This window comes from Notolepis coatsorum (genome assembly GCF_963971535.1).
Source record: "Notolepis coatsorum genome assembly, chromosome: 2".
Lineage (NCBI taxonomy): Eukaryota > Metazoa > Chordata > Actinopteri > Aulopiformes > Paralepididae > Notolepis > Notolepis coatsorum.
The window spans coordinates 140597074-140624747 of record NC_140166.1 but is presented as its reverse complement, the minus strand read 5'-3'; the positions used below and the strand labels follow the sequence as shown (position 1 = coordinate 140624747).

Below are 27674 nucleotides of genomic sequence, written 5' to 3'. Positions count from 1 at the left end.
TCTGATCAGAGAAATGCACCAAAGCAATTGAGAAAAACTGTAATCTAAGTGTATCCAGGTTCACACATTAACTTGTGGTTAGGTGTCGACCTGGAAGCCAGCCCACACCGACTGTTAATGGTACCTTTCAAAGGCGGGTTAACTTCTCTTTTTTATAACCAAGGCCCTATGTACTGTAAACATCCTCTGGCATGACAGCGACTAGTACAGGCCCTAATTTCACTGATTGCATTATGCCTCTTTTCAATAGTTAGCATTGCGGCTAGCGTGCATAGCATACAAAAGATCGCAAATTTTGTTAGATTACGTGTAGTTAGCTAATAAGTCACTGGTATCATAGAATAGAATAGAAATACTTCAATCATCCAGAGGGAAATTTGACACTACAAATTGGGATGATTAAAGTATTTCTATTCTATTCTATGATACCAGTGCCTTATTAGCTAACTACACGTAAGCTAACAAAATTAGCGATCTTTTTGTGAGACTAAACTCTTTGTTCTTGGTGTTGATGTTGGTTTTGTTTCATCAATAAATGACGCAGAATACAGGGAGCTGTTGTTCTCTGAGGTCTTCCATCCTCCTCCTCCTCCTCTCCTCCTCCTCCTCCTCTCATCCTCCTCCTCCTCTCTTCCTCCTCCTCCTCTCCTCCTCCTCCTCCCCCCTCCTCCTCTCATCCTCCTCCTCCTCCTCCTCCTCCTCCTCCTCCTCCTCCTTATCTTTAAATTAAATTAAATTAAATAAATTCCCTACCTACCCATGGCCTTAACTGACAACAAACAGGAACCAACAGGAATTTTTTTTTTGTTAGGCCTAAAGATTTACTCAGACAAAGGTAGACGCAGTTGATAAGGTTTATTAAGCTTACAACCCAGGAGAATTGGCTGGAGAGACCCGACGAGTGCCCTGGCCGGGGGGGGTCTCGTAACGGGCTCCTCGAGACAGGGGACACGCTGGTCTATAGGTCATAGAGATGGGTGTGTCCAGGTGAGGGAGGGGGGGGGGGGGGGGGGGTTGTGAGTTAGGAGGAGGGGGGGGGGGCATGGTTTGGGGGGCTGGTTGGGGGTTGAAGGTGAGAGACAAAAGATGAATGGTAATTGTTTGGGGGGGGGTTGAAACATGGCTGGGGGGTTGTTTGAGGGGGGGAGGGGACTATTCTGCCACATACCCCCAGGGAGGAGGAGCTACCACCCCCTGTGCTGCTACGCCACATTTCTGACAATTAGTTACACTTTTAATAAAAAAATATATATTTCTTGATTCAGAATTTTTTTTATCATGGATGAACAAAACTTCCAATGCGAATGGTTGATTTGAATTTCAAGGACTTTTTAAGCACCTTGTTAAAAATGGGCTGTTTTCAATGAATTCCAGGCCTTGACTTTTTTTGGTCAAAAATCAAGCATTGTTCCACTCGACAGGGTCGGTACCGACCCCTTTTGACATAATTATCATATATTAATATTTTTATAAAGATGCAAAATAATTTGTGATTTTAAAATCAACCGTTTTCAAGTATTATTATCACTACTATGTCACAAATACATGTAGAATGTAAAATGTTAGGTTGGCAATAGTTTAGCAATAGGTTAAAAGTGTATTTATATCATTTTAAGTTTTTATTTTCCACTCGTTTTTTGACCCGGAAGCGGAAATGGAAATGTTGAACCATGGGAATTGGAATCTTTTTGCGGCCATTTTGAAGAGGGGATCGCTAGCTATCGTTCAGTGTTGGAATTTCTCCGTTCTACACTTCCTGTGGTCCACTATGGTGTTTCAAAGTTCAGCGTTCTGAATGAATCATATCAATAATTGTTATGATTCGCGATAATAAGCTACAAAAGGTAACGTTTTTGACAAATATTGAAACGCAGTCAGTTTCTCCACACTATTGTAATCATGTAGGAAGAATTAGATCTGAAATTAGTTACAAAATGGTTACACTGTGGGGAAAATAAAAAAGTACAGTCGATTACATTAAATATCAGTATATGTTATTATGCACGCCTGGTGATACTATATCCAAATTGAACTCGGCCATTTGAAAGATACTATATGTATATATATATATAAATGTGCGAATTGGCTATAATAAGGTAATGTATAAGCATATATTCTATATTCTATAATAATATTTCAAATTGCATTGGTCCGGATGGGAGAATTCAGTACTGTATATACAAAATCTTCAATTTGATCATCTTCCCTTTATTAATTTCCTTAGATCTTTTGTACACATGATCTCAAGAGGGTACTGAATGAGCTCAGTGGCAGTTTTTTAAGTTTGGTCATTATTATCATGGTTTTATTCACTGTCAAAGATGAAAAGAAAAATCATAATTCATATTTTCCTTTGTTTCATCACAATTTAAGCAAGCCTAGTAATAGACACAATATTTCTGACACTGAGAATACATTCATTGAGGTCCATAGATGTTCCTAGATACCAAGAATATGCAAATAGCCCTTGTATAAGTGGAGCAATATTCCATTTACCTAGGTATACATTTTATGCAGATTTTCACCTGGGGTGGAACAGGTTAAGCACTTCAATGACCTTGTGCGAACACAGACCACGTGTCTCCAACAGGGGCGTGGTATGAAGGGCAGAGCAGAGGCACCTTTTGACCGAGGAGGAGGAGAGGAGGAGAGGAGGAGGAGAGGAGGAGGAGGAGGAGAGGAGGAGGAGAAGGAGGAGGAGAGGGAGAAGGAGGAGGAGAAGGAGAGGAGGAGAGGAGGAGGAGGAGGAGGAGGAGAGGAGGAGGAGAAGAGGAGGAGGAGAGGAGGAGGAGGAGAAGGAGAAGGAGGAGGAGGATGAGGAGGAGAAGAGGAGGAGGAGGAGGAGAGGAGGAGAGGAGGAGGAGAGGAGGAGGAGAGGAGGAGAGGAGGAGAGGAGGAGGAGGAGAGGAGGAGAGGAGGATGAGGAGGAGAAGAGGAGGAGGAGGAAGGGGAGGATGAGGAGGACAAGGAAGAGGAGGGGGAGGAGAGGAGGAGGAGAGGAGGAGGAGGATGAGGGGGAGGATGAGGAGGAGGAGAGAAGGAGGAGGAGAGGAGGAGAAGAGGAGGAGGAGGAGAGGAGGAGGAGGAGGAGAGGGAGGATAAGGAGGAGGAGGAGAGGAGGAGAGGAGGAGGAGGAGGAGGGGAGGAGGAGGAGGAGGAGGAGAGGGAGGAGAAGGAGGAGGAGGAGGAGAGGAGGAGAGGAGGAGAGGAGGAGGATAGGAGGAGGAGGAGGAGGAGGAGGAGGATGAGAGGAGGAGGATGAGAGGAGGAGGAGGAGGAGAGGAGGAGGAGGATGGAAGACCTCAGAGAACAACAGCTCCCTGGCTGAGAACCCCTTGTCTCTACAGTGTAGCCTGGATGCTCTTCAGCATGTGTTTTATGGGGGGTTCTCCGCTGGTTTGTGAGGGAGTTACGAGTTGTTTCTCACCCAACGGGAGGACAGAAGAGCAGCCATGCTGTGGTCCTGATGGCTTCAGAGCCCGCCTGCCTCCAGCCCTACCGCACCATCAGAGCTTAAGTGAAAGCTCTTCCTCTGGACTTAGGCTCAGTTTTTTCTGCCACGAAATCCTCATGAGTCATGGGGGGGGGTCATATTTCAAGCTATCAAGAGTTATGCTGGTCGTGGCTGAGTTATTTAAGGGGAAGAAACTTTTTTCCGCTCACAGAGTTGGTGACAGGGGTGTAAAGTACTTGAGTAAGTGTACTTCGTTACACTACTTAAGTACTGTCTTTGGGGATTTGTACTTTACTCAAGTATTATTAAGTTTGTATACTTGTACTTGTCTTTTACTCAATTACATTTCAGAGAAAAAATTATACTTTTTACTCCTTACATTTAAAATACAGACCTACAAAGTACAAAGTATAAATCTTGCAGGTCCAACACTTTTAATTAGTATATTTGTTTATCTGGCCGAACTAACGTTAACGTTATTAATCCTGCGGCCGCTCTTTATTTAAAAACAGCCAATCAAATCCCCATCAATGGAAAATTAACACGCCCCTACCCATGCTGATTGGTCCTTGTGCAAGACTAGAAAGCAGGGATATTTGATTAAATACAGAGATGGTACCCATACTTTCACTTAAGTATAATTTCTGGGTACTTTTTACACCCCTGGTTGGTGGAACATCCATTCTACATTCACTGCACATAACATCTACATGCACACACTTTAAACATTCACCTTAAACATTAATTTAAACACAACAAAAACATTTTAACATTACACCATATTTTATCTATTTATTCTTACTCATCTCTTCTACAAAATGTTTGCATTTAGTTCTTTTGCATTTTGTACATTTTAGTTTTGTATTATATTGTATATTTTATATAGTGTTTGGTCTTTACTCTTTAACTTTTTCTACTGTATGAAACACAATCTCAGGAGGCTCATACAGAACCAAGCATTTCACTGTAATGACAAATAAAACGGAACTAAAAAAAATGCAACGTGCAAAACTTGTTCGCACAGCAAGTTATTGTACATCATTTGCATACGACATAATTTGCATGCGTGCATCAGTCCAACAGACAGAAAAGTGAGGAATGCACCAAGAAATGAAAATTCACAGATTTGTTTATGAAAATATCTCAGATGCCAATACTGTCAGTTGGTTATTTATGCCTATTGTTGTCAATTTCTCTTTCACCTGCCTTACATGGTTTACCAAGCAACACCTAACCTTAAATACAGCTTTACCAAGCAACACCTAACCTTAAATACAGCTTTACCAAGCAACACCTAACCTTACATATATCTTTACCAAGCAACACCTAACTTTAAATACAGCTTTACCAAGCAACACCTAACCTTAAATATATCTTTACCAAGCAATACCTAACCTTAAATATATCTTTACCAAGCAACACCTAACCTTAAATATATCTTTACCAAGCAACACCTAACCTTAAATACAGCTTTACCAAGCAACACCTAACCTTACATATATCTTTACCAAGCAACACCTAACCTTAAATACAGCTTTACCAAGCAACACCTAACCTTAAATACAGCTTTACCAAGCAACACCTAACCTTACATATATCTTTACCAAGCAACACCTAACCTTACATATATCTTTACCAAGCAACACCTAACCTTAAATATATCTTTACCAAGCAACACCTAACCTTAAATATATCTTCACCAAGCAACACCTAACCTTAAATATAGCTTCACCAAGCAACACCTAACCTTAAATATATCTTTACCAAGCAACACCTAACCTTAAATATAGCTTCACCAAGCAACACCTAACCTTAAATATATCTTTACCAAGCAACACCTAACCTTAAATATAGCTTTACCAAGCAACACCTAACCTTAAATATAGCTTTACCAAGCAACACCTAACCTTAAATATATCTTTACCAAGCAACACCTAACCTTAAATATATCTTTACCAAGCAACACCTAACCTTAAATATATCTTTACCAAGCAACACCTAACCTTAAATATATCTTTACCAAGCAACACCTAACAAAAATGTGTACAGGTTGGCAGGTCTGAAATTGCCCAGCGCTACATGAAATTATACCATAAACAAGGCCAATATTTAGGCTTGATTTAGGCTAGACGACCGACCGTCCATCTATCGGAAGATAGAAAGATAGAATGATAGAGATATAGAGACAGCTAGAGGGCCCAAGAGGCGTCATTCTGCTTCCACCAGCGTCACCGTCTTATGGATGGGCCTCTCCAGGACGACTGGTGCGGAGATGCGCTTGCCTTTCTTATCCAGCTTGGGGTCGCTGATAAGCAACTTAAGGCGTCGCACTCTCCCGTCTATCCCTGGACACACTTCGATAACCTTAGCCATCCTCCACTGGTTACGTGGTGTGGACTCATGCTGTAGGAGTACGATGTCGTCGACCCTTGCGTTCCTCCGATCCTTGGTCCACTTCTGTCTCGGTTGGAGTGTCATGAGGTACTCCTTCTTCCATCTGGTCCAGAAGTGGTTGGCTAAGAGTTGCACTCACCGCCATCTTTTGCGGAGGTACAGATCTTCCTTGACGAACCTTCCGGGCGGCGGAGCGAGGATTGTGGACTTCATGGTCAGGATGTGGTTTGGTGTCAGAGGCTCTGGGCTGGATGGATCATTGAGGCACTCGACGGTCAGAGGTCGGCTGTTTACCACCGCCATGACTTCATATAGGAACGTACGTAGAGAGGCGCAGTCAAGTTGTGTGGCTGACTGCGCTAGAATGGCCATCAAGACGCTTCGGATGGTACGGATTTGTCTTTCCCAGGCACCCCCCATATGACTTGCCGCAGGGGTGTTCAGGATGAACTCGCATCCAAGTTCCTTGCACTCTTCCGGATCCATTTCTTTCAGTGCTCTAGCGAACTCTCCTTGTGCGCCAACGAAGTTTGTGCCTTGATCGCTTCTTATCTGGCGTACGTTTCCCCGAATGGCGATGAAAGCGCGCAGCGCATTAATGAAGGCATCCGTGGTCAAGTCATCGAGCATTTCGATGTGGACGGCTCGGGAACACATGCATGTAAGTAACAATCCGTAACGCTGGAATGGTCCAAAACAGTCCATCCCGCAGTAGGTGAATGGCGGCGCAGTTTCCATGCGTTCCTCCGGGAGATCTGCCATTCTCTGCTGCTCCGTGCATCGTCTGAACTTCCTGCACGTAATGCACTTGTAGATATGGGATGATGCTGCTTTGCTGCCGCCTAGTATCCATATACCATTGGATCGGAGTGCATTCATGGTCATCCCTCGTCCTTGATGGTGCACTCTCTCGTGATAGTGCTTGACGAGTAAGCCCGACACATAACTGTCCTTCGGAAGGACAGCTGGATGCTTCACCTGTGGATCTAGGGCGGCGTGCGTTAGGCGTCCGCCAACTCTGAGGACGCCGTGGTCGTCCAGGAATGGCCCTAACCGGTGCAGCGTAGTGGCTCTGCCCTTGAAGGGGTTCTCCTGTTGGCTCTGGAGTGCCTGTATGTCTTGCGCAAAGGTTGCTTCTTGCACCATCTTGATTATGGTTAGCTCCGCTTCTCTTCTTTCCTCTAGGCTGGTGGCTTCACAGGACCTTGGCTGGAGCCCTTTCCTTTCCTTTACGTGGCGCTGGAGTCTGGCGATAGCTTTCACCAGTCTGGACCAGTCTGAGAACTTGTGTACGCGCTCTAGCAGCGGCCAGACTTCTTTCACCCCTGTGGTGAGCACTTGGGCCTTCCTAACTTCCGGGTCGTCACTTGCAATCTCTCCCACCTTGCCTTCTCCGCTTGGTAGCCCGTCCTGCCAAAGAAAGTCTGGGCCGGAGACCCAGTTAGAGGCTATCAGTGGATCTGCTGCGAGCCCCCTTGAAGCATGGTCGGCTGGATTGTCTTCCGACGCCACGTACCTCCATTGTGTAGCCTCTGTGCTTTGCTTGATCCGTTCTACGCGATTTGCTACGAACACGTGAAACCTTCTGGCTTCGTTATTGATGTACCCCAGTACAACCCTGGAATCCGTCCAAAATACTTCTCGTAGGCACTCGACTTCCAGTTCCTTCTTGAGCATATCACTGATGCGGACGGCTAACACCGCTGCTGCCAACTCGAGCCTGGGTATGGTTGTGACCTTAGTGGGAGCGACTCTTGATTTTCCCATTACTAAGGTACAGTGGGCTTCGTTTGAATTACTCACTGCTCGAAGGTACGAGCACACTCCATAGCCGTCCATACTGGCATCGGCGAAGTGGTGCTGTTCGTAGTGCTGAACCTTGAAGCTTAATGGCACGTAGCATCTTGGAATCTTCGCCCCTGCCAGCTTGTGGAGGTCTCGGAGCCAGCACTCCCACCGTGGTCGTAGGTCATCGGGTAGCGGGTCGTCCCAACTGAGCTTGTCCCGGCACATCTGTTGTAGGATCTGCTTGCCTCCCAGGATGAAGGGCGCCACAAATCCCAGCGGATCGTATACCGAAGCGACCGTGGACAGGACTCCGCGTCGGGTACTCGGATTCTCTTTGACGGTCACTCGGAACTGGAACTCGTCCGCCGCCACGCACCACTGCACCCCGAGTACTCTCTCCAGGTGCAGCTCCCCTAGTGCCATATCCTTGTCGCTGGGAACTTCGGCACATTCTTCCCCTGGGATTGTGGCTAGGACTGCCTTGCTGTTAGAGATGAACTTATGCAGCCGGAGGTTGCCTGTGCTGCAAAGCGCTCTTGCTTCTTTCACCAGCTGGATGGCTTGGTCGACAGATGCTACGCTAGCCAGTCCGTCATCAACGTAGAAATTCCTTTGGATAAACCTTATAGTGTCGTCACTGCAGGTTCCTCGTCCTGCGGCCACGATGTGCTTGAGTCCGTAGTTTGCACAGCCCGGTGACGAAGCTGCCCCAAACAGATGGACCCTCATCCGATAGATGGACGGTCGGTCGTCTAGGTTTCCATCATCCCACCAAAGGAATCGGAGGTAATCTTGGTCTTCTGCCTTGACATGGAACTGATGGAACATGCGTTCTATGTCGCACATGATTGCCACGGGCCCTCGTCGAAAGCGACACAGCACTCCCACCAAGGCGTTGGTCAACTCTGGGCCTGTCAGCAGATGGTCATTCAAGGATACGCCTTGATACTTGGCGGAGCAATCGAAGACCACCCGTATCTTCCCAGGCTTTTGTGGATGATACACCCCATGATGTAGGATGTACCACACTGGCGTCTTGCCGATGTCTTCCTTGGGGACCCGCTCTGCGTCTCCGCGGGTTATGGTCGCCTCCATGAAGGTCTTGTAGTCCTGGTAGTACTGCGCATCGTTCCGCAGCTTCCTCTCTAGGCTGTTGAGCCGATGGATGGCACAGATCTTATTATCCGGTAACTTAGGCCTTTCCTTCTTAAATGGCAGCGGCATTTCATAATGACCGTTGCTCTTTAGCTTGATGCCCTTCTTCAGTTCCGACATGAACCGTAGATCCTCTTGCGATATAGGGTTGGCCTCTGCCGCTCTTTCCGAGAAGTCGGCCTCCAGTCTCTTTAGTACGTCTGTCGGTAGCACGACTTCTTTGATCTGGGTCCTATTGACATAGTGCACTTCCCTGGTGAGCCCTGCCGAGGCCGGTAACCCTGGCCTCACTTGCTTTACCAGGACGTGGTGACTGAGTCCGATGGTATCTCCATAGTGGAGCCCCGGGGTTCCATATCCCACCACGCTCCAGCCTAAATCTGTTTGCACTGCAAACGGCTGGTGGTCCTCCCCGCCCACCGTGATTAGTGGCTTGAGGGCTTGAGGGCAGTTGTAGCCAATTAGCAGGCCAACATCACAGCGTTGTTTTGGCGCGATATTCTCTGCTAGATGTGCCAGATGAACCCATGCCTTCGCTGTCCCTGGGGTGGGAATATGGCCTCTGTTTGCCGGGATAAAGTCTCTTGAGTAAGTCACTGGCAGAGGAATTAGCTTGGTTGACTGGAATCCTCTTACTTGTAGGCCCGCTAGTTTCCAACAGGACACGACTGTGTTTCTGGAAGCCAGTGTCGAGAGCTGTAACTGCACTGTTTCGCCCTTGATGTTAAGAGTCCTTGCTGTCTTCTCGAGGATGAAGGTGGTGTCACTTTGATTATCGAGGAGTGCATACACCAGGACTTCCCGGCTGGGCTCCGCTGTAGCCGAGACCCACACTGGCACTATTGTGGAGGTATGCGTGCCCCCATCCTTCTGGATGACTCTAAATGACGTTGCCTGGTGTGGCGGCGTATTTGTACCTTTGTTTATGTACGTAGCCCGGTTCCTTGCGTCCGACCTTTCCTCCATGGTGGGTCGTCTATCTCTACAGTCCCTGGCGGTATGGCCGGGCTCCAGACACTCGAAGCACAACTGCCTTTCGCGAGCAAATGTGTTCCGGTCAAATCTGCTCTTCTGCCTAAACTTGCAACACTCCTGTAGGCTATGGCCGCTCGCGGCACAAAGGATGCAGCGTGTGGCGCCGGCTGTCTCATGGGCGCTGGCTGTTAAGACTCTTGCGCCAGAGTCCCTGCGTCTTGCGCCCAGTTCCCTCATCCCGTCCCGTGGGTTCAGGGCACGAAGCGAGGTTACTGAGTTGCAAGCGATTTTGGCTTCACGTGTGAGGAACTGGACAAACTCGCTGAAGCTCGGGAACTTGTGCATTGCGTCGTCTATGTCTACGATTTTCGCATTCCATCTTGCCGTCACCCCGTCTGGGAGTTTAGCGAGTATTTTTTGGTTCTCAGCTCCTACCCTGGTTATATGAGAGAACAAGAAAAATACGTTTTTAGTTTTTTGTTTTAAAGCCCTATAAATAATATAAACATGTTTAAAATTAATAATATTTACTCATTTTAAGTATGTTTGTGTTTCCAATGCACAATATAACGTTATTATATTAAAAAAGAAATACTCGTTTTCTTGAACAGGAAGTGAAGTTTTTTTTTATTTTTTCGTATTTCTCGCCCGGGCTAGAAGCGATAGCGCTCTGAGTGCGCGTCACAGTTTGATCGCTGTCTCCGTCACAGCCAATCAGTGCATACGGCGTTGTGCGTTGAAATATGACTATTATGTTGGAATCCGAGCGCGATTTGAAGCGGTCTAGGCAGCAGCGTGAACTTCCGTGAAGAATTTCCATAGCCGCATTTCGCGGAGACGCTCTCTGATTGGCCGACGCCAGTATTTTTTTCCATGGCAGAATTTCACAGAGACGATCTCTGATTGGCCGAATCCAATTTCTAATGTTCCAATTCTAGCTTCTAGCTTGGTTCCTAGGTTGGTCCTAGGTTGGTCGGTGGAGATAGTTGTGTTGTTGTGAGATGCATGCAGCTGTTTGTCTTAGACGAGCGCGCCGTGACTGCAAGTTCTTTAGACTGTTAAGCTTAGGCACTCTTTCAAAGTTGGTTAAGGTTAGAGTTTGTCTTAGAGCATGGCGATAGAACGCCAGGTAGTTTGCAGTCTGTTCGAGCGGAAATGGACAAAGGAATGTACTTGTTGAGTGTTGTGCTAACGAGCTCAGCTAACACTTGGCTAACAAGCTATATGGCGGATTATACACGTTTATCAAGCTCTCCTGCCCTGGACGTTTCAACTAAACAGTGAGTCTCTCTCTCTCTCTCTCTCTCTCTCTCTCTCTCTCTCTCTCTCTCTCTCTCTCTCTCTCTCTCTCTCTCTCTCTCTCTCTCTCTCTCTCTCTGTGCTTAACGTTAACGTTTGTAAATCGTTTTTTTTAGGAGCAGTACTACTGCTGGCCATTCATGAAGCGAGACATTGCTGATTGTTTATTTATTTTATAACACAAGACTATGACTACCAACTGCCTAGCCAGCCGTGTATCAATCTTGGATGCAATAATAACGTTACTTACCACACTGACTATGTCGATGGCTCATTGATTTAACTACTGTAGCTCTCTCGGATTGAAAATACGTGGATTATGGCTTGTTCAATATCGTCTATGTTTGAATGAATGAATGAATGAGAACTTTATTAACAGATTGCAGAATGGGTACAATACAGTACGGCTCAATACACACAATTGTTAAGGGGATGCAGACCAGAGAAAGACGTTTGTCTTGTTTACATCAGGGTCCCAGATTTTCGATTCATATCGATAGTTTAATAGCTAGCCTTGGCTCGTTTAACAATATGCAAAATATGTGTACAGCCCTGTACTCATACTGAAGTTATTCTTGGTATATAATAGGTCTGATTGTGTAACGAATCGATTCCACGTCGCGCTGTGTGTGAGAGAGAGAAGGAGAGAGGGAGAGATCTGCCTGTGTTTGTAGACGGGCGAGTTTTGTTTCTAACTTTTCTATTTATATATTGTGTTTCAAGTTGTGAATTAGAGTCTAGACTATACTTTATTTGACTGGTTGTGTGTTGTTGTAGTAACAGCTGAGCGACTCGTTCATAAGAGCCGATTCATTGCCGTGAGCGTGAGTCGAATCGCTCACGTCTTGCCATGAGTGTTGCGTGGTACTGTACTGTACATGTTTGCATTTTGCAAAATGTTTGGTATAGCGCCCCTAGTGGCGAAGTACCCACCGGCCGCCACTGACTCCGTTCTCAATATAATTATAAACCCTAACTTTGTAAGGTCTGAAACGGATGATACTCACTCGCGACTTCTATAATTATTATGGTAATTCTCTGTCTTGTTTAATTTGACTGAATTAAAAGGGTTGTATACAGCAAACATTTCATTTAGCAGCATAATTATTCTACGTAAATGAGAGACGTCATAAGTGGCCGGGGGCTGATACTAGAGGGCGTTATATCCATAGATATCTATAGAACACTAGATAGCTTAAGGCGGAGTCACCAGCGTCACTGAACCGCCGCCATCTTGCTCCAGTTAGCCTTGAGTGAGAGTGAGTGAGCTGCACAGACAAAAATACTCATAACTCGCTGAAATATTGACGGATTTACAAACGGGTTGGTTTGCTATAAACATCAAAGATGTAGTTATGATACTGCATACTTATAAAAAGAAATTTTTTAAAGATGTTTTTTTTTTACAAACCGCTTGAATCATAGCCACGTTAATAATGCTTGTAATAAACCAAACCGTTTGTAAATCCGTCAATATTTCAGCGAGTTATGAGTATTTTTGTCTGTGCAGCTCACTCACTCTCACTCTAGTCTAGGCTAACTGGAGCAAGATGGCGGCGGTTCAGCGCGGGCAAGCTATCTAGTGTTCTATATATATCTATGGTTATATCTGCTGGTAGGACCCTGAGGAGGTCAGATTTTTGGTTGCTAACTTTCTAATTTAATTAGAATGTACCAACAAGCCCGGACGACTTATAGGTCGGTCTGGACGCTTACTTTCCTCTCATATGCAGCGTGCTTTGAGAAAAGGCTGCATAGAGAGAGCTTTACTTGTTGGTGTTTAAACAATGTGGAGATCCAGGTTCTATTATTTTTGTATATAGTTATGTGGTTTGCAACAATGTTTAATGATGATAATGCTACACTTAGAGACAGCACACCCCTCCCCTCTTTATTTTTTCTGTTTTGTCAAGTTCCTCACTATTTTGTAATGCGCAAGCCTTGCTTTCTAATCCGTAAACTAGAAGTTCTAAATGTACATAAGCCATCCCTATGGCGGACACCATTAAAGTCATAACTTATAATGTCAAGGGATTGAACAGCCCAATTAAGAGGAAGAAGATTCTCACACAACTGAAACAACTCCAGTGCCAAATAGCATTTATTCAAGAAAGTAATCTTTTCCGATATTGAACATCAGAAACTAACCCGGTCTTGGGCTAATCAGGTCTTCTTCTCCTCCCACCAGGGGAGCAAGAAATGTGGGGTTGCAATTTTAATACACAGGATGGTTAAATTTTCCCTCACATCTCAATTTAAGGATAAAGAAGGCAGATACATTTTGGTCAATGGATCCATAGGGGGCAGGGAGGTTTCTCCTCTGAATGTATACGCTCTAGGGATGGGTACCGAATTCGGTACTTTTGAGGCACCGAACCGAAACACGTCGGTACTACCGAGTATCGAATCAAGTGAGAAACCGAAAAAAATAAATAAAAATAAAAAATAAATAAAACGTTATATATTTTTTTTTAACTTTTTTTTTAACTTTTTTCTTTTCATGTCAACGTTCACACGCACAATATATGCTTACCTAGGATTTGACTTGATTCAACAACAAAGCAGTGGGAGCAATGACAAGCCGAAAACTGTCGAAATTGTAGTTATTTGAAGTTTGGATTTTCTTTTACGACTGAGGTAGGTAAATTACATTTCTTGAGACTAAAGTACCGAAAAAAGGTACCGTTGGGTACCGGTATCGATTCACAGGTACCGGTACCGGTATCGGTTCAAATGTGAAAGGTACCCATCCCTAATACGCTCCAAATGATAATAATCCTCAATATATAACGAAAATATTTAAGTTAATTTTGGAAAAAGCATCGGGTCTCTTGTTGTGGGGAGGAGATATTAACTCTATTTTATCAAACTCATTAGACAAACAACCAGCATCGACCTCAACTCTCTCCTCGATGTCTAGATGGCTTAAAAATAATTGCCTTGAAACCGGTATGGTAGATGTGTGGAGACACATACACCCGAGAGGAAGAGACTTTACATTCTACTCCAACCCAAATGATTCTTATTCACGCATCGACTATTTCTTTACCAGCAAATCAGAAGCCCATAGGGTGGTCAAGTGTGACATTTTATCTATTACATTATCTGACCATGCGCCAGTGGCTCTGGTCTGGAACATAGGAGACTGTCGCTCATCCAGGAGATGGCGCTTCGACACAGGGCTGCTAAATGACAAGAATTTTGTCCAATTTGTTGAAAAGGAAATGCAACAATACCTTGAATTCAACATGACACCTGACATTTCTCCTGTGACACTGGGAGTGTGCCAAAGCTTATTTGAGGGGTCGCATAATAGCTTTCGCATCTGCTAAAAAGAAAATAAATGATACATACAGAGTTAGTTTAGAAAATGAAATTAAAAGGCTGGCATACCAGCACAAAATGCAGCAGCTCCTGGAGGTACTGAAGGAACTTAAAGAGGCGCGTCAAGCACTCAATAAACTAACATCTGAAAAGGTAGAGCGTGATTTAAGGTTTATGAAGCAGACATCTTATGAAAGTGGGGACAGAGCTAGCCGCCTGCTGGCATACCGCATAAGGAAACAACAAGCCCTGTCTACTGTAGCCAAAATTAAGTCAACCAAAGAAGGGAACACCTCGTACCTAGCAAAACCAGAGGAAATATCCTCAGCCTTCGCAGAGTTTTATAAAATGCTTTATAAGAACACCGGTACCTGTAATGAAGTGAATGAGATAAAAACCTTTTTGCAAAATATTAATCTCCCAAATCTGTCAGAATCGGCAAGAGACGAAATGGAAGCACCTATTACAGAAGTAAGTAAGTAAGTAAGTAAGTAAGTAAGTAAGTAAGTAAGTAAGTAAGTAAGTAAGTAAGTAAGTAAGTAAGTAAGTAAGTAAGTAAGTAAGTAAGTAAGTAAGTAAGTAAGTAAGTAAGTAAGTAAGTAAGTAAGTAAGTAAGTAAGTAAGTAAGTAAGTAAATAAGTAAGTAAGTAAGTAGAAATCTCAAAAATAATAAAAGTCGGCCCTCATGCATCAACGTGGACTTTGAACTTGACCTACTTCCACACGTAAGCACGGAATGTAGAACTAGCGTACGCACAGGGAAGTCGGCATTCATCACACGTGCGTACGCAGGCTCTATGGTCCTCCGTGTTGATGAATACCACTTTGTTCTACCGTCAATGCTCGTGCATGATTATCCATATATGGTCATGAAAATGAGGAAACACCCCCCATGGGATGTGAAATAATGGACCGACCCGAGCGGGACTCCGAGAAACTCCACGGAGAATTCACTGCTGTCGAACCAAGAAGACACTATCGCGTATTATGATTTATGGGATAAATAAAAGGCGGACTTGTAAACGGTGATGTCAGATATCAACGGCTCCCTAAGACCATTGCTGCAATTCTGCCTGGACAGCTCAAAATACTAATAAAGACCGTTCGTTGACCACTGTTTGGCGTTGGTTGTGTGTCATTATAACCGTGCTTGTAATATGAATGCCTTTATTAGTTGTGTTCGATTGGCTATATGATTTTTAGATGCATCTATTTTGTTGTCGGCTAATAAAGACGCGCTGGAATATGACTGCCTTTTCCCGTGTTGTTTGATTAATACCCCATGGATTAAAGTTCTCCTCAATTTTATTCCAAATCGCGATGGATCTCCCGTCAATTTTCTACCTGCTGCATATGATTTCTAGAGGCATACTACAATCTATTTTGACGTCAGTATTGGGTAGCCTATATAAACAATATAATACGAGAGCATATACAAGAACAATGAATCTCACTGCATGTATGATAGCCTGCCTTTCAATACATGAACTTGAATCCCATCATATACATAGTCTGTCCACTATAGTGTCATTGCAATGCGTTTTCTATTCTTTCTTATACAGTAAAAAGGGGGAAGAACACTATATTAATATGACTTGTATTCTGCTTACAGCTTCGAAGTTCCACTTGTTTCGTTTAACGTAAAGCCTTTTAAATATAATCAAAACGTTCCCGTGTTTCTGCGGTCTGCGCAGAATAATAACGAGTTGAGCTTTATGATTTATGATGAATTGAAAATGGGCGACCCTGATGTAAACAAGACGAAAGTTGGTCTGCATCCCCAATTAACAATTGTATGTACTGAGCTGTACTGTACTGTACCCATTCTGCAATCTGTTAATAAACTTTTCAATCAATCAATCAATCAATCAAGCTACGCGGAGCACAGTCAGTCAGTAGCCTATACACCCCGTATATTCCGATAACGCTATATAAACCATGCTGCATTCATTCTGAGAGAAAGATCTATTATTCCAAATGCTATTTATAGGGTTTTGACCATAATTACACTACTGTTGCTATTTTACAATGAACTATAATGAACTACGGTTCGTACAGAACGTGCCAGTGTTATTATGCACAGAAGCTCATTTCCTTGTTGTAATAATATATTCTACCACTGGGCGCTAGGTACGCCAGGTCTGAAATGTGCGTAGATGTACGCACAAAGTCAAGTTCAAGTTGAAGTTGATGAATCCCACTCTTTGCTTAGAAATGATCGTACGCACAGGGTAAGCACAGATCTGTGCGTAGAACACGTTGATGCATGAGGGCCCTCCGGATGGTTTTTCTAACGATTTCTATAAGACATTTGTGGACATTTTAGCCCCCTTGTTACTGAAGGCATACGACCACTCATTCCAGACAAAAACACTCCCTGAGACGTGGGGGGATGCTATTATCACAGTAATACACAAAGAAGGGAAAGACGCAACACTATGTGGGTCCTACCGTCCAATAAGTTTGCTCAACTGTGATTTAAAGGGGCTCACCACTATTTTAGCCCGGAGGATGAACTCAGTTATAAAAGAAATTATACACCCTGATCAAACAGGATTCATCACAGGCAGATATTCTGGTAATAATATACGAAGGCTCTTGAATGTGATGGCGTTTTCCCAGAAGGGTCAAGACGAAGCAATGGTCTTAGGGCTGGATGCCGTAAAGGCTTTTGACCGGGTTTCATGGGAATTTTTATTTCAAACTTTAGAAAAATTTGGTTTTGGCCCAATATTTATTAATTATATTAGAGTATTATATTCAGATTTGAAGTCCTCTGTGCGTGTGAATGGCAACATGTCTGCTCCCTTCAGCCTACAACGGGGAGTTAGGCAGGGTTGCAGTCTTTCTCCTCTACTGTACTATATTTCAATAGAAGTGCTGGCCCAATTGATAAGGGAAGAGGTGAATATCAGGGGAGTGAACGTGGGAGGGGAAGAACATAAGATTTCATTGTATGCGGACGATGTCCTCCTCTACCTATCCGACCCAGTGAGGTCGATTCCATGCCTTATGAGTAAAATTAAAACATTTGGTTATTACTCTGGATACAAAATTAACATAGACAAAACAGAGGCACTGGCTATTGGGGGGAACATTTCTCAACAGGCCAGATCCCTCTTCCCTTTTAAATGGCCAAGCACTGGTATTAAATATTTAGGCATTACCATAACACCCACATTTGACCAATTGTATAAAGCCAACTACACAAGGCTTATCAATAAGATCAGAGAGGACGTGGATAGATGGACTGTTCTGCCTCTTTCCTTGATGCTGGAAATAATCAGAATGAACATACTCCCTAGACTACTATATCCGTTTCAAATGCTGCCCATCCCAATTGATAACCCCACTTTTAACTTACTAAATCGATTACTCTCACGTTTAATATGGCAGGGGTAATTACCTAGAGTGCGTTTCAAAACATTACAGCTGGCCAAAACTGCTGGCGGTTTGGCCCCCCCTAACCTCAAATATTATTTTTGGGCTGCTCAACTTAGACCCTTGCACACCTGGATTACAGATGATTTGTCATCAAGATGGTTAAAAATGGAAAAAGACTTATCTACACAGAAACAACTTACTACCTTATTATTCTCTGGACATAAGATAAGGGAGGACTCAATAGGTGTGTGGTCCAGATTTACGATAAAAATATGGAGAGAGGTCCAGAAAGAGTTCAGGTTGCCTTCAACATCGGGCCTGACCTCAATCGGTTTCATTGGGGACTTTACACCATCAACTTTGGATGCAGGATTCAGGAGGACAAAGGGTCTGACATTTGTTCACCAACGTATTCACTCCGGCCAGCTTAAATCTTTCAAACAACTCAGAGTGGAGTTTAGCCTTCCTAGTACTGACTTTTTCAGATGTCTCCAATTAAGAATTTTTTTAGAAAACCAGGAAGATTGGGACAAAATTCGACACCCTTCTGCTATAGAACGCTTTATAGCTAATATCCAAATTGATGCTTCAATACAAAAAATTCGTTCTAAATTATATCAAAACCTAATATCAATGAACCCCAACGACTCGCTATACATTAAGTTGAAGTGGGAGGCTGAGCTCCAACAGGAGATCTCACAAGAGGAGTGGTTCGATGTTTGTACTGAAGCACATAAGGTGACTAATTCTAATTCCTGGAGAGAATATAAATGGAAGGTCATTAGTAGGTTTTTCAAGACCCCCTTATTGACTGCTAAAGCAGGTACGACTCCCACAAGCGAATGCTGGAGGGGATGTGGTGAACAAATAGGTAACCATACACACATTTTCTGGACATGCCCAAAACTATGTCACTTCTGGGATGATGTATTCAGGGATGTAAAAAAAGTATTCGACATGGACATTCCACATGATTTCAAAACTGCCATCCTCGGAGTCATACCGGAGGGCATTGAGGAAAGGAAAAGTGTGTATCTTCTTCAAATACTGTTAACTGCTGCCAAGAAAATGATCACAATTAATTGGTTAAAACCCAGTCCCCCAACACATAACCAATGGCTAAACAAAGTTAAAGAAATTCAGGACATGGAGAGGATGACTCATCTGATCAGGTTGCAAGGTGAACAGTTCGATAGAAAGTGGGCTTGTATAGAGCGAGTAGGGCTATAAAGGCAATGTATTACTTATTTTCATCTTATTATTTTCATCTCACTCCCCATTTTATTGTCATTTTATTTTTTAAATGGTTTGAACCACACATGTAGTATATTCTGTTATTTTCTTTCTTTATTTTTTATTTTTTTAATATTATTATAATTTTTTATTTATTTTTTTCTGTTAATGTATTTATTTGTGTGCCCCTTCCCCAAGCATAGCTGTCTCTGGATGACATGGTACAGACAGGATGTTGGTTGAGAACTAGTTGTAAGGTATATCTGCATATCTGTACTGTCTTGATTTTGTGCTGAATAGACTAACTGCATGCATTTACATGCTTTTGAGAATGGTCAGTGATGGAGGATGAAGGGTTGGATTTGTAATGCAGTGATGGTGATACAACCAAAGCTCTGGTATAAGAGAATGTTTGCTACTGCTGTACTACACCCAGAGAAGAGAGGTTGACACGTAGTATATTCTGGGTTACCTGTTTATTTATTTATTTTGTTTTGTTGTTGGTTTTTGTGTGTCCCCCACGCCCCTTCCCCTTCCCCAAGCATAGCTGTCTCTTAATGATACGGTACAGACATGATGTTGATTGAGAACGTGATGTAAAGTATATCTGCATATCTGTACTGTTTTGATTTTGTGCTGAATAAAAAAAAATCTATGATAAAAAAAAAACAAGAACACCATAAGGTCAATTTTTTTTTAAATAAATGCAAAATAAATAAATGCAACACTCCCAGACGTACCCCACGCGAAGGTAAGGAAAAACTCACTAAAACCTAGCAATAGGAAAAAATGCACCACAGGCAATGTGGAGGAGAGAAACCTTAGAAGGGCCATTCAAGGGGGGATCTCCCTTCTTAGATGTCAGTGATAGTAGTGTTGCAGTAAAAACAGGCGAACAGTTGGTAAGCATGCACTCATGTGTGTAGTGAAACACAGATAAGTGCATGCGATAGCAACTGAACATTTTGAAAAATTTAAGATAGAGCTGATAGCAACTGAACATTTTGAAAAATTAAAGATAGAGCTGATAGCGACTGAACATTTTGAAAAATTAAAGATAGAGCTGATAGTGACTGAACATTTTGAAAGATTAAAGATAGAGCTGATAGCGACTGAACATTTTGAAAGATTAAAGATAGAGCTGATAGCAACTGAACATTTTGAAAGATTAAAGATAGAGCTGATAGCGGATCTATTTGAGGCACAGGGGCAACAATTTACAATCGTGTTCCTCACGTTCACCCATTCACTCAAAAATGCACACACCATGCAAGGTGCCAACCTACACATCGGGGGCAATTAGGGGTTAAATAAGTGTCTTGCTCAACGACACACATCGACACGCTGCCTGGGAGGAGTGGGAATCGAACCGGGAACCTTCCGACTACCAGACGACCGCTCGACCGCTCGACCTCCCGAGCCGCTGTCCGGAGCCACTTCGGTATTTAAATGATCCAGTACATCCACTATGAACAATAACCATGGTGCATCATAATTACTGACCAATAAGAATGACTTATTTTCAACCTGACTCCTCATGGTTCCTGTCCTGGGAAGTGCCCCGTCTGCGTTAGATGATGAACATCCCAATAATATTATCGAACATGCTTCCAGAAACAATAAGTTACGTCATGCTGTAGTAAGACCCTATAGAGGCCCTGGACCACCGCGGAACATCTGGACTCTGGACATCTGAGGTGAAGCTGTATCTGTGTCTCTCTCTGTGTGTGTCTCTGTATCTCTCTTTTTGTGTGTATCTCTCTTTGTGTGTCTCTCTCTTTGTGTATCTCTCTTTGTGTGTCTCTGTGTCTCTTTCTTTGTGTCTCTCTCTTTGTGTGTATCTGTGTCCCTCTCTTTGTGTCTCTCTCTTTGTGTCTCTCTCTTTGTGTCTCTCTCTTTGTGTCTCTGTGTCCCTCTCTTTGTGTCCCTCTCTTTGTGTCCCTCTCTTTGTGTCCCTCTCTCTGTGTATCTCTCTTTCTGTGTATCTCTCTTTGTGTGTGTCTCTGTGTCCCTCTCTCTGTGTATCTCTCTTTGTGTGTGTCTCTGTGTCTCTTTCTTTGTGTCTCTCTCTTTGTGTGTATCTGTGTCTCTCTCTTTGTGTCTCTCTCTTTGTGTCTCTGTGTCCCTCTCTTTGTGTCCCTCTCTTTGTGTCTCTCTCTTTGTGTCTCTGTGTCCCTCTCTTTGTGTCCCTCTCTTTGTGTCTCTCTCTTTGTGTCTCTGTGTCCCTCTCTTTGTGTCCCTCTCTTTGTGTCTCTCTCTTTCTGTGTCTCTCTCTTTGTGTGTGTCTCTGTGTCTCTCTCTTTGTGTGTCTCTCTGTCTCTCTCTTTGTGTGTCTCTGTGTCTCTCTATTTGTGTCTTTGTGTCTCTCTCTTTGTGTCTCTGTGTCTCTCTTTGTGTCTCTCTCTTTGTGTCTCTGTGTCTCTCTTTGTGTCTCTCTCTTTGTGTCTCTGTGTCTCTCTTTGTGTCTCTCTCTTTGTGTCTCTGTGTCTCTCTTTGTGTCTCTCTCTTTGTGTGTCTTTGTGTCTCTCTCTTTGTGTGTCTTTGTGTGTCTCTCTGTGTCTCTCTGTGTCTCTCTGTGTCTCTCTGTGTCTCTCTGTGTCTCTCTGTGTCTGTCTCTCTCTCTCTCTCTCTCTCTCTCTCTCTCTCTCTCTCTCTCTCTCTCTCTCTCTCTCTCTCTCTCTCTCTCTCTCTCTCTCCCTCTCTCCCTCTCTCTCTCCCTTCCCTATTTTAGCCTGAAGATCATCTGAGATCATTGTTTGTGAATGAAATATAAATGGAACACCAATATAGCCAGTACATACATACAGTACGTTCAATCACACCTCGTACACACGAGAGAGATTGGAAATAGACCCCCCCCCCCCCCCCCCCCCCGAAACCAAGAAAGAGGGAGTTTTAGAAAACAATAAATCTTTATTTATTTAACCAGGTTAGACCCATTGAGATTATTATTTCCAAGAGCGACCTGGCCAAGAATGACAGCAGTACAGCAGTTTCATACAGTACACACACACACACACACACACACACACACACACACACACACACACACACACACACACACACACACACACACACACACACACACACACACACACACACACACACACACACACACACACGTGTGATCCTATTTCAATTAAAACAATTACAATCAATCAATAGAGTCCGTTTCTAATAGCTTTCACCATGCCTTCAAATTCATTAAGAGTGACTAGATCCGAGTTTAAGTTCATTAAGAGTGACTAGATCCTAGAGTTTAAGTTCATTAAAGAGTGACTAGATTCTGGAGTTTAAGTTCATTAAGAGTGACTAGATCCTGGAGCCCGGTGTTCTTGGCTGACATGTTGCCTCCCCAGCAGACTGCAGCATAAACAACGATGCTTGCCACCACTGACTGGTAGAACATGTACAGCATGTCACTGCACACGTCAAACGACCTGAGCCTTCTCAGAAAAAACTGCCGGCTCTGTGCCTTCCTGTAGAGGGCATCAGTGTTCAGAGACCAGTCCAGTTTATTATCCAGGTGCACACCCAGGAATTTGTAGGACTCCACCATCTCAATGTCTTTCCCTCCTATGTTGACTGGATAAAGGGGGGGGCTTACATCTCCTATTCTACTATTCCATGCAGATGATGCAGAAAACATAAAGGCCTTCTTTCCTAATTCAGTCTGAGTCATAAGTATAGTGTCCTGAGACCGTAACCCATAATCCAGCCATAATTACAGTATAATAACTCTTTTCTATTTGCTGTTGTGTTTAAATATGCGTTGGAGTCCAGTAGCTGCTAGGGGTGTAACGGTACACAAAAACCACGGTTCGGTACGTACCTCGGTTTTGAAGTCAAGGTTCGGTACGGGTTTTCGGTACAGTGGGGGAAACTTTGGCTTTCCATGTTCCACTCAGGGGTGATGTAGTGAGCAGTAACTAATTGTACTGGTAGGGCTGTCAACGAATATTCTATATTGAAATTAATAATCTACTTGTATTCGTTCGGTACACAGCCGTTCGGTACGGTACGGTACACACTGAAACGGTTCAGTACGGATACGTGTACCTTTACACCCCTAGTAGCTACATCATCAATATCTACAGTGGCATTTCAGAACAGTAGGGTTTAAATGGAGTCATACACCTAAAGATCAAGGTTCAATTCCCATATATAAATCACAGATAATTTCTCTATCCGACGCCGATTCAGATCCCAATAAAAGCTATGGGACACCATAAACCGATTACCTGTTACATACATGTTCATCTCAATTGTTTTATTTATAGATAGATTTTTGTATTCTGGGTATTTCATGAAAGACTATGTTGGACATTTGTAGCTACATAATCAATATCAACAGTGGCATTTCAGAACAGTAGGGTTGAAATGGAGTCATACACCTAAAGAAGATCAAGGTTCATGAATCACAGATAATTTCTCAGTGGCTCGAGACAGTGGCCCGGGAGGTAGAGCAGTCGTCTGGTAATCCGGAGGTTCCCGGTTCGATTCCCGCTCCTCCCGGGCAGCGTGTCGATGTGTCCTTGAGCAAGATACTTAACCCCTAATTGCTCCCGATGAGCAGGTTGGCACCTTGCATGGTCGCCTCCACCGTCGGTGAGTGAATGTGTGAGTGAACGGGTAAAATAATGTGAGTAAGAAATTGTAAAGCGCTTTGGATGAAAGCACTATATAAAAAAGCAGCCAAGTTATAATGGTTGGATTATCCAATGGGGGGTTCGGGAGGGGGGGGGTACGAGCTGGAGCATATGTGTGTTTGTATATCCTATCGTGTGTTGTCATGTTTGTTTATGTGTTTGTTTAAAAAATTATAAAAAAAAAAAATGCAAAAAAAAAAAGCAGCCATTTACCATTTAACCATTCTATATCCGACGCTGATTCAGATCCCAATAAAAGCTATGGGACACCATAAACCGATTACCCCACAGCGATCCTAATGAGTAATGGCTCTAATGGTCCACATTAGCTGTGACGGGGTACACGCGTGCATCCATGTGTGCATCCATGTGTGCATAGCACACACTCACACAAAACCTTGACCTCCGTGCCAAACTACAGCCTCCTAGGGTGAAGCTGTGACTGCCAGACAGGGGGGGGGGGGGGACTTTTGTGGACCAAACCAAGAAACAAAGCGAGCTATTGAGCCGCTGGTCCCAGCAAAAACAAAAGGTACACCATAAAGGTAGTATTAAACCCTGTAGGCCTTGAATAACCACCTGTTGTAGAGTGTCGTGTCCCTCTGAAACCTCCCTCTCTGTGAGGAAACACCAGAAACAGCCACTATAACCTACAGGGCTGCTGCAGTCATTAACAGAAGCCCCTTGTCGTGTCCCTGATTTTCTGGCCCAGAGGAGAGACGTTAATTGGGGTCAGAGAGCGTTATGGCCGGTTGGCCTCTGGTGAGAGCTGGTGCTGAGACAGGGGAAACGGGGGGCCTTGATGGGGGCCATGGAGAACGCAACGCTCCCCAAAATAGTTTATTTTAAAGGGGAAATACGCCCCATATTTCAGAATACATACATGATATTCCTCTGGTCTAAGACCATACAAAACATAATGAGTGAAAATTAGCAACTCTCACAAGTGCAAAACTTGCGATGCGTACGATAGTTCAATCAATATTTGATATATGAGCTGTATAGAGTATTATAATAATAATAATAACTTTATTTGTATAGCACTTTTCATACAGAGGATGCAGTTCAAAGTGCTTGACAACAGTAAAAAATACAGGCATAAGCGAGCATAAAAAATTAAATACAAAGAGATAGAGAGGTAGCAAGGTAAGGCAAATCACAGTTCTTCAGCAATACAAATAATAAAATAGAATAGATTAGATAGAGTAAAAAAAGTGCGGTTTGATTCAGTTTAAAATAGGCTAAAAATAATCAAATAGAACGGACAGTAAAAAAAGTGTGATAAGATTGTTCAATAAAAAATTGTCTTTTGTGGTGTCTATTGTGGTGTCTGTAATAGTATAAGTAGATTTTTTTATGTTATGTTCTGTGTTTATTATTTTTGTTATTGCTAATGTCATTGTTGTTATTATTATTGTGGTATTGTAAGGTCTTGTTATTGTTATTGTTACTGTATTGTGTTTGTCTTGTTTTGTGTAAAAAAAAAAAAAAAAAAAAAATATATATATATATATATATATATAAATAAAAAAATAAAAATAGAATTAGTTATAAAAAAAAACAAAGAAGTTCCAGGCACTCTTCATGTATAAAAAAGCTTTAATAATTCGCTTAGTTCATTTTAGAACAATTAAAAAAAACAGCAACATGTTTCGGCCTCTCTATCGGCATCTTCTGTAGAAGGCCGATAGAAAGGCCGAAACATGTTGGTGTATGAAGAGTGCCTGGAACTTCTTTGTTTTTTCAACTGGCTCCCCTATATCCAAAGAGCACCTTCAAAAACACTGGATTCACACTACAAAGACGCTGCAGCCCTCCTTCGTGTTCAAGTAGAATTATTTATCATTGGTATAATTTAATAATAATAGATAGCGAGTGCATCTGCAACACTTTGTGTCCTGTGGTCCGCAGTGTGGTCTGTGTTCTCAGACGTCTCTCTCTCTCTCTCTCTCTCTCTCTCTCTCTCTCTCTCTCTCTCTCTCTCTCTCTCTCTCTCTCTCTCTCTCTCTCCTCTCACCTGCCGTCCTCAGTGATCCTGGTCTGATGGCCCTGAGGCGTGGTCAGGTGCAGGTCCACCGTGGAGCTCGGCACGTTGTTCTCCTTGGAGTCTGCTCCTCCTCCTCCTCCGAGCCCCGGCCCTCCACCGTCCGGCACGGCGTTCCTGAAGATCTTCCGCGGGGCGGGCTCTGGCACACGGGGCGGGGCGGGGGGGGCGCGGGACTTCATCCTCCTCCTTGAAGAAGAAGACAAGAGGATAATCAAATCGAAATAAGACGAGACTATCGAAAAGGCGGCCGAGGTTTCCCTCGTTTACAGTAGTCACGTCGAGTGTACGTACAGAAATGTGCAAAGAAAAAGCTTATAAAATCACACAGCGTATACAATTATAACAATAAGACAACAAGACGAGGCAAACAGCAAGGATAACGAATCAATTAAAACTTGTACAACTTGATTGACAAAGGTTGGAGATCAAGGTTTTAAACGGAGGGGAGGATCTCAAGCTTTAAGGACTGTTGGAGTTCATTCCATGAGCTAGAGGGGCATCATATCATAGCATAATGCAGATTTACCCTGTTCAGAGGAAACTGGACCTTAACACTTTGGATGCCCAACCCGAGTTTTCTCGGGGTTTACCCCCCGTGGGTTGAATGACCATAACGAGAATATTCGTTTTTTCTCTTTTATTTTTTTATTAGCGATCTGAATTCATATTTCAATCAGCCACCCCAGGCGCTCAGATGTGAAAAAGCGCCCCCTATCGTCTCCCAGATGGTAATTCACCCTTTTGGATTGGACTCAATGAAAAGGCATGAGAAAAAAAGACCCGGCCTCCACATTTTACTTCTCACTCATGTAACCGGGGTCAATCAGCTTCATGCTGGACCCTCAGAGCAGCGGGGATTATGTGTTTTTACAGTATACGCGGTGGATCAATAAAAGGACAGATTTTCGGAATGGCGATCAGGAATTGGAATAATCCATTTGGATACCATCTGATCTCAGGTAAGGAATCTATTTTACCAGTATTAGGATAATCAGACCCGTTTTCACGGAGATATAAGCTTTTTCTTTTTTTTGTGATATGGCTGTTTGACTCTAAGAGCGATCAGGAACTGAGAGAATCGATTTTCAGCGCGCGGCACTAGCGTGCACACGTACACATATACTATCGATAATCTAGCGTTTATTTGGAAACGATTCATAAATAGGCAGACAAATTACAACGTTCTAGAATATTACAGTACGGGGCGATTATCATGGAATCCTCTTTTTTTCGTGAAAACGAGGGGTTTTCTAAATGCTATGAAACGGAAATGAACGATAAAAAAATGATCTGCTTCGACAATGTTGACTGGAAATAGGTCATTGATAATGCGACAGGCAGATTAGACACATAGCCATAATTTAAAACATAGATTAGGCGATATTAATGCTAACATTGAAGTGGATGTGGGCATTCAAGCACTAAATGTGCGCCCCCTGCTGGGCATTCAAAGTGTTAAGGACCAGCCAGTCACTAGAACGGGTTCCATAGGTTCCAAAATTCCATTCCAATAATGTTGTAGTATAAGGAAGTAGCTTACCAATAATGATGTAGTATAAGGAGGTAGCTTACCAATAATGATGTAGTATAAGGAGGTAGCTTACCAATAATGATGTAGTATAAGGGTGTAGCTTACCAATAATGATGTAGTATAAGGAGGTAGCTTACCAATAATGATGTAGTATAAGGAGGTAGCTTACCAATAATGATGTAGTATAAGGAGGTAGCTTACCAATAATGATGTAGTATAAGGAGGTAGCTTACCAATAATGATGTAGTATAAGGGTGTAGCTTACCAATAATGATGTAGTATAAGGAGGTAGCTTACCAATAATGATGTAGTATAAGGAGGTAGCTTACCAATAATGATGTAGTATAAGGAGGTAGCTTACCAATAATGATGTAGTATAAGGAGGTAGCTTACCAATAATGATGTAGTATAAGGAGGTAGCTTACCAATAATTATGTAGTA

At 43.1% G+C, this 27674-nt stretch overlaps 1 protein-coding gene across 1 annotated transcript in view; it reads right to left on the bottom strand.

The window, feature by feature from the left end:
- The window catches only part of cobl (cordon-bleu WH2 repeat protein), a gene marked incomplete at its 3' end in the record, with an annotated part of 324393 nt that overhangs the window by 199486 nt on the left and 97233 nt on the right, over positions 1 to 27674 (bottom strand). The window contains 1 exon segment of the mRNA XM_084308326.1: positions 25673 to 25888. Coding sequence (XP_084164452.1) covers positions 25673 to 25888 — 216 coding nt within the window.